Genomic DNA, 12,541 nt, shown 5'->3' with positions numbered 1-12,541 from the left:
GGCTACATGAAATACAGAATGCATTATACTTACCTAATTCACCTGTTCTCATTTCAAACTACCACTACTACTGGATGCCCACTCCCTCGACCTGTCCTTTTGACACATGCAGTAAGTATTGACAAATGAATTGGGTGTCAAGTTTGCCCTTGACTAGAGTTGTCAGGGGTTGGCATTTTGTCTGTGACCATATCTACGAGGAATTTTTGTACAGTTGTAACAGTAAAGGTATGTCATGTGGCAATTTGTACTAGGCCCCCCATCTTTAATTGGACAGGGTTTTCTTGGTGACTGGAGTTGAGTAGGAGATAGTGGGTGGATGAAATGAAATGTTGTGTGGCGAGGGCTTCCCGTCAGTTAGACCAGTCGCCTCATGCAAGTCTTTTTAGTTGATGTCACTTCAGTGACTTGCGTGTCGAACAGGATGGCATGATGATGAAGACAACACAACACCCAGTCCCAAAGTGGAGAAAATCTCCAAACCAGCCAGGAATCAAACCCGGGGCCCTTGCATGACATTCTGCCCCACTGACCACTCGGCTCTCTAGGTGGGCAGTGGGTGGATGTACAGTATGTACTGATCCTAAAGGTAAAGCTGTCATCAACCAGAAGGTTGATTTGAACACCACATTGCTTTACCAGTCATGACCTTATTGGATGTTGTGTGCTTTAACCTTCCCCTGACCTTGAAATAGAGTTACTCAGCCAGTTGTAATGGAACATAGAGTTTAACGTGGACTCCAAACTGTAGTGGAGTTAGACATTTTTCACATTAACAAACATTGCCAGAGGTCAAAAGAGTGATAACAGGGTGATCGAAATTGTAGAATTGACTGAGGATTGAACCCAACACCTTTTGATTTATCTGTGACATAGATATATGTTATGTGGTATGAGGGATTTGAAGTGGAAATGAATAAGGATAGACAATGATCTTGTAGACTGGTGGATTTTGAAAACTCTTTGAGGTTAGGATTAATTTGGAGGAAGATCTCATTCGAGAGGACTACAAAAGGCTATTGATGCCCTAGCAGAAAATGTGATAAAGTAGTTGCACTTTAGGATGCTTATATTAAAAGCGCTGGCTAAAGGATATTTCTTAGAGAATGTAATCGGTCACATTTACAGGAAAGGACATAGTAGATTTAGAGCTGGCAGTAAATTGGGGAAGGTAATGGCAGTAAAACTATGCGCATAGGATATGTATAATGTATAATAAGGAGGCAGCATTAACCGTATCAAACAGGAAGGCTGGTGATACAAGAATAAGGACTGCATAAAGGGGACACTGGCATCTTTAATGTAGGCTATTAGGTTTGTAGGCTGCAAGGTAAAGGCAGTGGTCAACAATGGCAGAAATCCTATCAGTGGCACCACAGTAGCCAGTCACAATGGGCTAGTCAGGATGTTTGAATTTAGGTGAACCACTTTGGGATGGGTGTAAGAATTTAGGTTGGCATAAGAGGTCATTTTGGTCTTCTGGAATGGAATCTAAGCAGCAAGGCTTGCATGTGAAATATCTGTTGCTCAATAGTTCATTTTAAATGGTCATTTGTTGTTTTCCCTCATACCAGGGAAGACAAATTTCTGTTTGGCATTTTGAAAGAGTTAATTTATCTCATCCACAATTATTCAGGGCAGTTCTGTAGTTAATTCTTGGTATTTAAATGGCTGCTCTTTTTTTAATGTAATTACCTTACATCTTCCAGTTGCTCAATATGACGTTCTTTGGAACCTGTCATTGCATGTGTGGAAATTACTGCAATGAATGTGAGATAAAATTTGATACTCATAATGTAGTTTCTCTAATTTACATACTGCAAAAATCATCACAAGTTTTCTTGAACCAACTGAATTTTATATTTCCATGAAGACAGGTAATTTCTCTTAATATGTGCATCCTCACATTCACGCTGACTAATGTCAGTCTGTAATTTTTTTCCCCTTGTTATTTTGTCAGTATTTGCATGTTGTTTTGGGAGTATTTGTTTGTAGATCTAATTAGTTTACTTTGCCAGTACTATAATTGTTTTTTACATTGCTAGGTTGGAGAGTCACTCTGTGTGCCTAATATGGACAGTAAATCATACAGTTAGACACATGTTTCTATGTGCATTTTCCTGACAAACAATTGCCTTTAACTGGTGCTATTTTAGTGAGAATGCAATATTTAATTTGTTTGTTACTGGCTTTGCTTTGTTTTGATATCAGCAGAAATTGCCTGTTTAAATTGTTTTATGCTTGCAATCACAAGAATGGTTTGTATATCAATTTATTTCAGCAGTATTAAACACTTTTTTAGTTTCGGTATTACTGTTGTTTAGAAGCACCACAATAATAATTTTTTTTTTTTGTTCACAGGATCATTTTCATTACTGGGCACACTGTTTGGTGTACTGGGCTCACTTTTCCTCTCTCTTTATTCTATATACACCAAGAAAGTTCTTCCAGCTGTAAATCAAGAGATATGGTTGCTGTCTTATTTCAACAATGTTTATTCTTGTATCATATTTTTACCATTCATTGCCCTGACTGGTGAAATTTCAAATATTTTAGCATATGATAAATTGCTTAGTCCATTATTCTGGTTTCTGATGACAATTGGTGGATTTTTTGGACTTGCAATTGGCTTTGTCACAGCTCTTCAGATTAAGGTAGGTGCCTCTGGTTTTTGTATTACTCAAAAAAAAATGTGTGTTGACTGATTTGTGATAAAAGTTTTTCCCCCTATATGACTGCATTTCTTCAGTGCATTGTGTTATAATGATGTTGTTGTGATTTGTTTTTACATCTACAGCTATACTCCAGAAATAAACCTGATGTGTGTTCCAGGGAATTACTAACTTCAATGGGCATTCTTACAGTCTAATGTATAGGCAATGTGTAAGAGGTGGTGTCGTACAGTGCCCAGGTGGTTAGAACATCTTTGTGGGTCAGTGTAGTCTAGACTGAATGCAGGGAGCAGGCAAGTTAGATAGTACTGATTATCAGTTGGGCAAAACAGTTACTGTTTGAAGCAGAAATGACTGTTAGATAGAACTAGCATGTATCACTAGGCTTGATTGAAGGATAGTAAGAAACTGTAGGTGAAAGAAGTCTTGAAAGAAAAGCATTTTTCCATATTTCTTGAGAGGTTGTTGTAAATACTGAGATAGAAAGGGATTTAAAAGACTCAGAAAGAAATTAATTTTATTTTTATGTCAGTTCAATATAGTTCCTTCATATGGAAGACGTATTATAGGAGAGTGTGCACTTCCTTTCCATTTACTGCTACCACACTTTGTACTTTATCCCATTTACAAAGACAATTGTCTTCCCATTTGTGTAGTTTACCCTTGGTAGAGCTTTTGTCAGCACTTTCAACCAGTATTGTCACTAAGTAGTTCTGAATAAATCAATCTGGCAAAATATAAACCCATCAAGAAAGAGACTCTCATTGACCTTTGAGGTAAATTGTCTGCATGTGTATTTGTACTTTGAGCCGCAACACCTCATGTATTCCTTTGCATTTATCTGAATTTCTCTAATTTTATTGTTCTAATACCTGTGATACACACATTCTCGTTAAAAAAATACTTCACAAATTGTGTGATCTATTTCACCTGTAAATCCTACATGTTGAAAACTCCACACTCTTTTTTCATTCCATCTTAAGTTATTGTTTAAGTTGCAATTAACAATTAAATATTTATTACTGACCATTGACTTGTTATAAGTGGTGTAGGAAAGTTGTACTGAAACTTTTCATCTGGTTATGAACACTTAATATACTTGCATCTATTGAGGGTTAGGTTGCAACATTGGCACTCAGAACTAATCATCTGCAAGTCCTATTCATACCATATCTGTATTAAAGAGCCATTCCCCAACAATCTCAGGAAGCCACCAATGTTATCTAATAAGTTATATGTTGAATAGTGACAGTCTTCTTACACAGTATTGTGTGCATCAATATCTTTACATTGATGACCAGTCAACAAATTGTGATTTTTGGATATAGGTCCATGGATCAAGTAGGTGAGAGCATCGTGCAGTTAGAACAGTTAAGTTATTGAATACTGGATCTCATACCCCAGCTTCCTCTCTGCTTACTTCCCCTTATCTTCTTTTACAAATGACTCTGTGAAAGATAGAACCAGATTTTGTTAGAAATATTCACTATCAGACAGTAGCCCTAGAAAGGAGACTGCCAAAACTAGTTCACCAGATTAGTGTACACACACATCTCACTCCTTGAACATTGAGCATCAGTGATTGGATCTCACTGCTAGGGTAGTTCACAAAGACACTGTTACATCCATTCCATTCTTCAAGATTGTTTAAGATGCAGCCTGGACCAATGCGAAATTATAAATGTTGTGTCATACCTGTAAACAAATGTATCATGATATGGGAATTAAAGTGCCAATTAAATGTAGATGAGCCTGTGGTCCTTTCATCATCGAGCCCAAAACCATTATTAACAATTTTAGAGAGGAAGTGAGGAGTAGTGAATGCTTCTGGACTAAATCAGTTGTTTTCACTACGAACTGTGGTAAAGGGTGTTAGAGACTTCACTTTCAACTATACTGAAACATGACACCTAAATCAGTTGTTCTGGTAAGAAACATGGCAAAGGGTGTTTGTATTTCACTTCCAACTACAGTAAAAGACACAACACTCTTGTCTTCATCCCAAAACTGAATCTGACATTGACCCTCTTTCACCCATCTTGAGTGTATGGGTGTCTTGGATTATGGAAAGCACTGTATTTTATCCTATTATTATAATGCAACAGTTGGACGTTTTAGGCCATATTGCAAACTGCAGGCACACAATTGTTCTAGAATCCCAGAATTTCTCATTTTTTTGATTGTGGACATGGGAGAGGGCATTCCATTTTCACTTATCCAGTCAGGTGAAGGTGAATGAACAACTGCAATTCTGTGCAGCAAACACCTTTTTAATTCAGTGTTTCACATTTCTTGCTACACAGATGATAAATGCTGACATAATTAAAACCATCACAACTGCTACTAAAATTATAATTTTTATTTTCATACCTAACTGTGATCTTGGATCATGGCCATCAGTTCTGGCCTCCAGGAGGTCTGTGATACTTGATTGAAAAATTACAATTTCTGACAGTTATGGAAAACCTCTTTCCATCTGTATAAGGTCATTCTTTCACCCAAAAGAGTTATGAATAATGTGTCAGTGGCAATCTGGTGGAAAATTTGATTAACAGTATTGCCATCTCTTGTTTGTGTTTTAAAATGTAACTCTGTTGTTGTCATTAAAAGTATAGTATAGTGAGTGAGAAGTCTGGGGTCTCTGTTTCTTGTTTGTGGGCTTTTTTCCCTATTTTCTGCTCTCCTCAATCCTTAAAGTAGGTTACTATTCACACTGCTTTCAGTTATTTTGTTGTCACTTTAATCTACTCAGATTCCTGAGCAGAGATCCTGTTCATATCTTATTTGAGCCTCAGGGAATGAAAAGTTTGCTTGTTTATTGCTTCTGAGCACCATATAAACTACATTTCTCAAGACATTAAATGTCTCTGCATTAACCAGGTGTTACAGTGCCATACAGTTTTCTGCTCCATTTTGTGAAGATTGTATTGTGCTGTTAACAGCCGTCTCCACTTGGTTACACAAATAGTATTTTCTTCAGACAGGTACATTAGAGCATCATACCGTAACTTAATATAGTGTCTTAAAAATCCATGATTTCATCAGTGTTCCTTAATAAAATGTTAATACAGCAATAAAGAGGGCCATAGGATAACTTGGGTAGTACATACAGTGACGGTAATCTCTCTTACGGATTGTCAGTGGTTGAGTGAAACATACAGAAAATTGTGGGAAACCTACCTTAATGTCTTCAAGTTGTAATGGCATCAGTCATCTCAGAGTAGTACATGGAAAAGGTTTTAGTAAATGAATGAGGCAACCAATTCTCTATTTGTTTTCGCTGTCATCATAAAAGGCCTGTTCTTTATCTTTCTAAGAGGCCACTGAAGTGGACACCTTGAGTTTACCAGTCTACTTTGTTATTAGATTTCTATGCACACTTTGTGGTTAAATTTGCTTTCACACTTTTGTGGCCTGTTTATACAAAAGAAGAAGAAGAAACGTTTATCCAAGTAGCATGTAATAACTTTTTTATAGTGGAGAATTAACATACAGGAATATAAACTTCCATTCAACGTATGCAAAATATTTTCTCACAAAAATCAGAAAAATTATTTACTGTGAAATATTTTTCACATATTATAAATGATTAATGAAAACCAACTCGGTTGTTTTATTACACATGTATTGTTTTATGACTGCAACCTGAAGATCTTCAATGTATGAAACTGGTTGTAACACAATAAATGTGTAATATTACAGCTGAGGTGGTTTTCATTAATCATTAACATTAGTGTCAGCTGTGGTGCTGAAAATGATCAAGATTAGTTTTTCGTGTAGTTGTCATATTTTTCTCGTGAACAACACACATGGTATTTTCATATTTATTAGAAGAAAAGTATCTCGAGGGAAATGTGTGTGTAAATTTACAGTTACTTCATTACAAAATATAACAGTTTGTTAAGTGTGCACTCTTTGGTAATTCAGAATTGTGGAGTGAAAATATTCAAATTGGTAACTTGGAATTTCAGCTGGTTGGCTTGAACATGAACCTTTCCAAAACAAAAGTAATATCCAACAAATGGGTCCCAGCTGGAGATGTGAAAGTCAAGGACAGTCTACTAGAAGAGGTCAGTGAATATGTCTACCTTGGCCAGATTATAAATATGAAGGGAGACATAAGGCCAGAAATCTATCGACGCATCAAGCTCGGCTGGCAAGCATTTGGGAATATTTCAAAAGTATTCAGATCAAAAATGCCAGTAAATCTGAAGAAAGCAGTATTTGATCAATGCATTCTTCCTGTGATGACGTATGGCTGCGAGACATGGACACTGAACTCATTCACAAAAGGGAAACTTAGGACAGCACAGAGAGCCATGGAGAGATCAATGCTGTGCTATACAAGAAAGGACAGGAAAAGGGCAGATGACATCCGGTCTGTGACGAAGGTTAGTGACATCTTAGAGAGAGTAGGTTCCTTGAAATGGCAGTGGGCTGGCCACGTTGCAAGAAGAAAAGACAACAGATGGACGAAGCTAGTACTGGAGTGGAGTCCGAGAGCGCACCGGAGGCCTAGAGGAAGACCACCAGACAGATGGGACAAAGACACCAAGAAGATCGCTGGTAACACCTGGCAGAGAACTGCCCAAGACCGTCCCACTTGGAGAAGACCTCTGAAAGCCTACCTGAATCCACAACTCGAAGAGGCCACATCATCTAATGATTGAATTGGCTGATGATGATGATGATGATGATGATGATGATGATGATGATGATATCAACGTGCTTAGGAGCTGCATTAAAGAAGATCTCCCAGTGCTCTTCAAAGTGAATTTTCAGCTAGCCTCTCATTTAATCTATACTGCCTGACAAAAAAGTGAAGCACCTAGAAGACATGGTGGGATGAAAATGTATATTCATACACATACACCTCATGAGTGGATATGTGTTGTAATTCTCTGTGACAGATAGAACATTTACCAGAGTGAAATAGTGTTGTTTGTGTTTAGTGTTGTTACCAGGGCTGATAGGATATACAGGGGATAGGCAAAATAAACTAGAACACCTGTACTTACTTGGGAATAGTTTATTAATAGGGGTTGGATCCCCATTTGGCCATAATGCAGCTGTGATTCTTCTTGTAATACTGGCATATAATGATTGTATTGTCTTCAGTGGAATGTTATGCCACTCTTCGATCAGAACCTCTTCTAACTCCAGTAGTGACGAGGGAGGTGGAAATCTGCTCTGGAGTCTGTGCTCCAATACCACCCACAAGGGTTTGACAGTCCGGGGACTGTGCTGGCCAGCAAAGACACATGCTCCTCATACCATGGTTGTACTGTCCTAGCTGTGTATGGGTGCCTTATTGTCCTGAAATATGGCATCATTGTTGGGGAACAACATTCGAATCATGGGGTGCACCTGATCACCCAAAATGTTCACTTAATTTTTGGCTGTAACACAGCATTTGAGAGTAATGATGGGACCAGCAGAATACCATGATATGGCTGCCCACACCATCACACTTCCACCTCCATGCTTAACCGTTGGAATTAAGCAATCAGGATTGTGGGCTTCTTTTGGCATTCTCCAGACATAAACGTGACCTGATGTTGGAAATAATGAAAATGTTGACTCATCAGACCATGTGACGTGTTTCCAATAATTGCCATCTAGTATTTCTGCTCCCGACACCATGTTTTATGCATCTTTGTGGTGGTTGTTGTCACTAATGGTATAGCAGCTCGTCCATGAGTATTTGCTTTATGGAGTTTTCAGCAGACAGTGTCAGTAGGTACGGGGTCTCAAAGATGGGTATTGAGCTCTGCAGTCACTTTAGCTGCCATAGTCTTGTGTTGTTTTGACACAATTTGTGTTACCATACGACAATCTCTGTCATTTAGTTTTGATTTGCACCCACTTTCACGTTTACACGATGATGTCTTTCCATGCCTTGTGTAAGCTGTCATTACTGTTGAAACAATTGCTCTTGAAACATTCAATAAGTTCGCTGTCTTGGTTACTGATGCTCCAGCTAATCAGGCCCCCACAATCCGCCCTCTTAGGAACTCTGTTAGGTCTTTCATTGCATGTCAATGTCAGCCTCTGAATGTAAATACGAAGTGTGCACTACTCGTAAACAACCTGCACTGATGCCTACTGAACACACACAGTCCAGCGTGACACGTGCCTTACCTGCATTGTTGACCATCAAACACAACCATCCCATTACTATCACTGTTCACATTATTGTACCTATTCTCTGTATAAGAGGGCATGGACAGGATGAGATGGTGAATAATCACTGTGGGAGACATGGTGGTGCCATGTACTCATGTGATACAGCATTATCAGAACCTGACAGAGTTTGTAAGGGGGTTTCATTGTGGGTCTCCATTTGGCCATCTGGCCAGATTATGGAATATCCACCTTTGTGGGGCATTTGGTTGTACCAGTGGCCCAATGTTTGACTGCTTGGGAACATGAAGCAGGTATACTAATTGTCCAGGTTCCAATCAACTATGTAAGGATGATTACTGCATTGTGCACAAGCTCATCACAACCCATTCATAGTTGCCCCTGCCATATGAGAACAGATAATGACTTCCTGAAACATTCTGTGTCATCTTGCACCATTGGTCAGAGATCAGCTGCAGCTGGACTGGGAAATTACTGTTCCATGTACAGGCTGCTGTTAACACCACAACACAAACAGCTGTGGTTGAAGGGGTACCATGACTGGGAAGTGCGGACCGCTGATGATGGGTGCCGCTTTGTGTTCAGCAACAAACTGTAGTTTCACATTACCCCAGATAACCATCATTGGCACGGATTGTGGTGACCTGGGGATATGTCCCATTTTACAAGTGTTTTAGAGAGGCACAGTGGTATTACTCATGATGTCGTGGTGTGGGTAGCCATTGGCTATGACTTCAGCTCATGACTGGTAATGATTGAGGGGACTCGCATGGCACAACGGTATGTCACGGACATCCTGTGTCCTCATGTGTTACCTCTCATGCTACAATATCCTGGTACCATTTTTCAGCAAGACAGAGCTTGTCCATACATGGCATGTGTGTCTATTAATAGTCCAAATTATATTGAGAAGCTCTCATGGCCAGCCCCCGATAGAACATGTCTGGGTCCAGCTTGGATGTCAACTCTGTCCCAGTATCCATAATATCAAGGACCAGTTATAACAGTTGTGGGTGATTACTGAAATAGGATCACATACCCTCTCAACTTGTGAAGTTTCATTTCCTCTTCTCCTTCTGGGTGCATTACTTTTTTTTGAGCAGTGCTCGTACCTACTGAGTTGTCTAGTCATGACACGTGACCTGCCCCCACAGGGCACACTCCATTGCAGAGTGAATGACTCATTCTGGTTACATGTATTGTAAGAGAAGTTGTGGATAAAATGCAAACTGAGAAAATGTTTTACCTTAATGATAGTTAGGTTCATAATTGTCACTATGTTCTGAAAGTTTTCCTTGAATCACTTAATATGTCTGATGAACTTTGAAGACTAACATTTAGATAAGTTATATCTAAGTTGGTGTAACATCTGCAGGACTGATTTTTGTTAAAAGAAAAAATAATAGTAATGCACTTATTGCTTGAGGGTTACTGTTAAAAGAAGTCTTTGTTCCTTTATTGACTGTACTAATTAGGCATAAGTCTGCACCTGATCATTTGAAACTGGCCATTGTCGCTGAAATCAGCTGGTAGTGTATGATGTGTAGATGTGTGTCTAATTAACACAGCCAATAAAAGAACAAAGGTTTAACTTAATAACATCTTAAAGACTATTGACTCTGGTTTGAGTAAAATATTGAGTGTTACTAGTTTAGGAGATCGTAAATAAGTATGACAGGAATCTTGACTGAATGCATACTGTTATCAATGAATATATACATAAAAAAGGGATATATCTATTTGGCACCTCAGGTACTCTCAGTACATCTGTCATTAATTCAAACGGATGACTTTGTATAGGATTTGGCACATTTCATATGTAATCAAAAGAGATTCTAGTTCCTTTTTGTAACCATTACACCCTGAAATGGGAAATGGTTAAAATAGTTGATAAACAATTTATTACTCACTTTGAATAAATAAAAATTAACAAAATTTGTTCAAGAGTGTACAATAGAAACAAAGTTTTGAAATTTACATTGTTTGATAAAATTGTGCCCATTTGAAAATAAGTAAGTGCTGTGGATATTTTGTCATAAGAAGCTTTCTTTGTACATAATGGTTCCTGTGCTTGCAGTATATTTGACAAGATATGTGGAAGTTTCTGGAACTTTTCATTTTGTAGTATACGCATCAGATTTGTCGTACATGTAATTTCAATTTACACTCAGATATCAGAAAACAACTCAGAAAATAGGAGAGTTTTGAAGCTTTGCTGATGATGTTGATTGCATTTCATGAAGTTATTTCTTTTTATGTATAAAAATGTGCAGTTAGTTTCTTCCATCTGAACCTGCGTAACAATGTTATAAACTATCAATAATCAAGGCCATAGTTTTCCATATAACACTTTTCACTCACTTGCATCTATTTTTCCTTAATGCATCTGCACTAGTTTCTATATTATGAATGAAAGCACACGTAACACTAGTGTAATGTTCCACAATATTTATTATTTATTTCACCAACTGGTTTTCAGTTATTAAGCCATCATCAGGTACACAGATAATATATGTAGTGCATTGAAATTTGTTGGATCAAAGATTTTAAACTAATGCCTCTGCAAAGTATCTCCCTTTCCAAAGATGAAAACTGTTAATTTTAGATTTAGGAATAAAATGGGAGGAGTTATTTCAGTGAAAATCCGAAAACTTATGAAAAAAATTACTTCATATAATGACAGCTGCTTCACTTGCCTCCTTAATCTCTCCAGCATATCCTATCTGTTTGTAATTTAAGACCTAATAAAGACAAGATTATTTTGTTCAACCTCTCCTTTGGAACAAGTTTGTTCAATTTATTTTCTTCTAAGAATAGTTGTTGTAATTTGTTATATAGTTCATTAGTTAATGTGTAACACATTTTATCTTAGTTAGATAATCGTACATCACTTTTTCACTGAAATAATTTCTCTCATTTTATCCTAAATCTAGCAGTAACAATTTTCATCTTTGGGAATGCAGATACTCAGAGATGCATTAGTTTAAAATCTTTGACCATACAGTAATATTTTTATAACAGCTGAAAACCAGATTGTGAGATAAATAATAAATATCGCAGAATACTCCTCCAGTGATGTCTGTGCTTTCATTCATGCTTTATAAAATATTCTACCAAGAACTGACAGAACAGTCAATCAGTGCAACTAGCTTCCATCTTTACCGTGATAGAATTCCTACATTCTGAAATTGTTACCATCTCAGAATTTATAAATATATTTCTTAATACAGAATTACTAACAAAATCTCCAGAAACGAATTACTGCCATCCACAGATAATCAGGTAACAGTGGCAGAAAACAACAGAGGTGATGAGCAATTGATCAAAATATTTGCAGGAATGCCTCGTATGTGCTGCATTCATGCCAGTACTGTTTGCAAACACACAGTTTGTCTGTGATGATGCCTGCCTATGATGAAGAGTATCTTGCAGATATTGTAGAGCAGTCTCATTATCTCTGGTGCTTGCTAGGTCAGCAGGTCACTGGTAAGCACACTAGTAGTTCATCATCATTTGTACATGCTTCCATTATCAAAGCAGAACAACAGATCACCCAACTGTGTAATAATGTAAGGCCTACTGGTGTAATTATTGTGTTTTTGTGTGTATCATCTGGAGATAGTATGCATTCAATTTTCAGTCATCTATGCCACCTCAGTATAACTAACAAAACAGATTTATGATGAAGAATTTCTCTTCTCTTTGGTTCTCTTGGGATTCCACTC

At 37.7% G+C, this 12,541-nt stretch overlaps 1 protein-coding gene across 1 annotated transcript in view; it reads left to right on the top strand.

The window, feature by feature from the left end:
* LOC126248779 (GDP-fucose transporter 1) overlaps window positions 1-12,541 on the top strand; it is a 36,977-nt gene that overhangs the window by 23,676 nt on the left and 760 nt on the right. Inside the window, exon 5 of the mRNA XM_049950150.1 lies at window positions 2,362-2,654. Coding sequence (XP_049806107.1) covers window positions 2,362-2,654 — 293 coding nt within the window. The remainder of the gene's footprint in view (window positions 1-2,361; window positions 2,655-12,541) is intronic.

Source organism: Schistocerca nitens, chromosome 3, assembly GCF_023898315.1.
Source record: "Schistocerca nitens isolate TAMUIC-IGC-003100 chromosome 3, iqSchNite1.1, whole genome shotgun sequence".
Classification (NCBI taxonomy): domain Eukaryota; kingdom Metazoa; phylum Arthropoda; class Insecta; order Orthoptera; family Acrididae; genus Schistocerca; species Schistocerca nitens.
This window is presented reverse-complemented; position numbering and strand designations above follow the sequence as displayed.